Source organism: Impatiens glandulifera, chromosome 7 (genome assembly GCF_907164915.1).
Source record: "Impatiens glandulifera chromosome 7, dImpGla2.1, whole genome shotgun sequence".
In the NCBI taxonomy this organism is placed as follows: domain Eukaryota; kingdom Viridiplantae; phylum Streptophyta; class Magnoliopsida; order Ericales; family Balsaminaceae; genus Impatiens; species Impatiens glandulifera.
The window spans coordinates 3,810,957-3,814,219 of NC_061868.1; the positions used below are offsets into that span (position 1 = coordinate 3,810,957).

General features: G+C 26.8%; 1 protein-coding gene across 1 annotated transcript; it reads right to left on the bottom strand.

Annotated features, from left to right (window-relative positions):
* Window positions 1–764: 764 nt before the first annotated feature.
* On the bottom strand, window positions 765–1,620 carry LOC124910396 (dof zinc finger protein DOF3.1-like). Its single transcript, XM_047451029.1, has one exon. It carries the CDS (start codon window positions 1,347–1,349, stop codon window positions 888–890), a length of 462 nt encoding a protein of 153 aa, XP_047306985.1. The 5' UTR covers window positions 1,350–1,620; the 3' UTR covers window positions 765–887.
* Between the last annotated feature and the right edge of the window lie 1,643 nt (window positions 1,621–3,263).

A 3,263-nucleotide genomic window follows, 5' to 3' on the forward strand; every position in this document is an offset into this window, starting at 1 on the left:
AAAAGCATAAGAGTTAATCAACCCTATAATCATTCTAGATAGAATTAACCAAATCTCATACCTTAACCAAGTTTCACATAACCATCAACTTTATATAAATATTATTAGGTTAGTAAAAATATATATAACGTTTTTTTTCTTTATGAATCTCTTATGAGATTCGTGTTGGGTTTTATACAACATGTGAATCTTATTCGGTTTAACATTATTTCACTCATTCTCATCAATTACATCACTAAATTTATTATATAATTTATTATTTATTATTTTATATTAATATTCTTTAAATATATTTATCAAAAAAAATTATAATATGCTCAAAATCATCGCCGACCATTACTACTCTCACCTACATATTAAAAAAAAACAAATCCGGCCAAGACCCTATAGGGATGGAGAAGTCATTTTTTTATAAGTATTTTGTGCTTAATAATCTCTTGATTTTCATCCATTTGTTGTAATGTGATACTTAATTTACAATTCTCATTTTTTATCAAACATTTACCATTTAAGTAAAATCAAAACTAATAGAGTTAGTATAATGTAGTTGAGCTGATTTGCAAATAATTACTTAATAAACACACCATAATCCATAAATCACTCATCATTTAGGCTTTATTTAGTATAAAATAACATATAACCCAAAAAAATTATTATCACACTTTCATTTTCTCGTATCATTTAATTCATTATCCAAAATATTAAAATACATTATATTTTAAATTATTATTTTTTATTTTATCATTACACATTAATACCCTCTAAATATTTTTTACCAAAAATATACTTACCTCAAAATTATTATCAATTATTTAAATAACCTGAATCCAAACAAGGCCTAGATAAAAAGAAATAAAAAATTCTAATTAAGATGTCTTTAGATTTGGTTACTGTTGATAAGTAGAACCTAGTGTGTAAATGGAAGGATCAGTCCAACCGCCATTAAAATCACCACCGACACCGACACCGCCGCCTTCATTGACGGAACTGTTCGCGCCGCCGACATGAAAATTCACTTCCGCCCCATCCGAACTCGACCCGTCAAATAAATTCCCAACCCGAAACGGATTGAAACTCGCGTTTGCGTCGAGCGAACGCGGCCGCGGATCCGACGATGCTTGTTTCTTGACGGAACTACGTTTGGCGTTCTTTCGTGATCCGCCGCCGACGGGAATGTTACGTAGAACGCCACCTTTGGTCCAATAGCGTCGACAATTCTTGCAGAGATAGCGCGGTTGAGAGAGATTGTAATTGTTGTAATAACAGAACTTGGTGTTCATAGAATCACAACGTGGGCATTTTAAGTGTTCTTGATCTGGAAATATTGGCTGAGGGAAACCTATTGACATGCCTTGATTGTATATAGAATTGGGGTTCAAAGGTTGAATCTTTAAGAACAAAGGATTTAGCTTTTGAATGATTCACGAACAGGGTATGTTTCAAATTACAGGATTTGATCCTTCCTTAAACATGAACTGGTTATGGGAGAGAGAAACAGACATATATGTAATTAGGGTTCAAAGGTTGAAACTTTAAGATTAAAGTGTTTAGCTTTTGGATGATTCACGAAACAGGGTATTCTTCAAATTGTAGGATTTGATGCTCAATAATGATTCGTGAACTGGTTATGGGAGAGAGAAATAGACTTATATATATATTTGGTAAAGTAAGAAAAAATGAATTTGATGTCTATATAAATGAAATCTGAATTAAAAGTAACCCATTTAATGTCAAGACGCCTTAAATTAAAGTTACAGTGATCTTATAAAACAAAAATCACTAATTATACTTCATATTAATAGGTCATTTGTATTGTATTATCAATAGTTTTTATACCATCTTATTATTCAATTTATGATTGAAAAGTATATAAATTTATTGATATGTGTAATGAATTCTCATTCAAAACTAAATTGAAATGGAAATTGGGCAAGTTTAATAAAATTAAAATAAAAAATTAATATAATAATATTGGTAGATAAAATAAATTCATCCAAATAAAAAAAACAAACAAAAACTAATAATAATTATATATAAATTTTGAAAGGCTTGATCCGGAGTTGATATGATTTTGCGGGTATTATTTAGATAAAATAATGATATGAATTATTATTTAATTATGTATATATTAATAAATTTAATAATATTTAATTATTTAAGTCAAATTTTCAACTTCAAAGATTTCCAAACAAATTTTTAAATAAACATTATTTTAGCTTAGGCCAAATAAAATAAAATCCAATTATTAAAAATTTTAGAGAAGAAGAATTACTATCAAAATGAAACTTCAAAATAAAATCGGTTTTTTGTTAAGAATTTTTATCCTAAGTACAAAAATATTTTATTCAAAATATATCTTTTGTAATATTTTTTTATCTTTATCAAGTTCTTTTGTATCCTTCTGAAAATAAGATTAATTGTATTGGCATGAATATATAAATTATTAATAAGGATCAAAAGCATATTTTATTTTTTTTGACTAAAATCTAAATTTTTTTTTTATAAAATATGATTTTTTTTTTTTTTACAATTTTTTTTTTTAATTTGATACCAGCTAGATGACTGATCAAGAACAAACCTTCACATTTATGATATAAAATCATACAATTCTATAAAGAAAAACTTATAAAACAAAGATAAAACTTGAAGAATATTGCGATCTTTGAATTATTCCATGAGGGCCTCATTTTAGGATTACAGAGATTTTATAAATCTTTTTATGTCTTCTTTGTGGGGTTTATTTAATTTTCACTATTTCTATAGTGGCTTGTTGTATCTTTAATTAGCACTTTTCATGCTCTTTTTGGATCTTCTGAAATAATTGATACAACACTGCCGACAAAAACAAATTTACATGTTTTTTATTTTATTTTGTTAATATAATTTAATTTAAATAATTTATATATTATATCATTTTTTTAAATATTCGACTACGAAGACTAATACTCATAATTTTTTTTTAGAAAACGGTTGAAACCATTTTATTAAAATTTTAAAAGTGGGAGGATCAAAAATCATACAACCTTAAAAATCATAGACAAACCATAACTATGATTAAAGGATGACAATTAAACGACCCTAAAAACTTGATTAGTAACAATCAAACATACAAAGATAGATTACAAACAAAGACTATAAACGGTATCAAATCCTAACTATCACAATCATGATTTTTATTTTCATACCAACATGTTGTAACAACCGATTGTATTCTCTTCCTCTTACCCTTTCTCTTACAATGAAAATGGGATGAACTAAAGAGG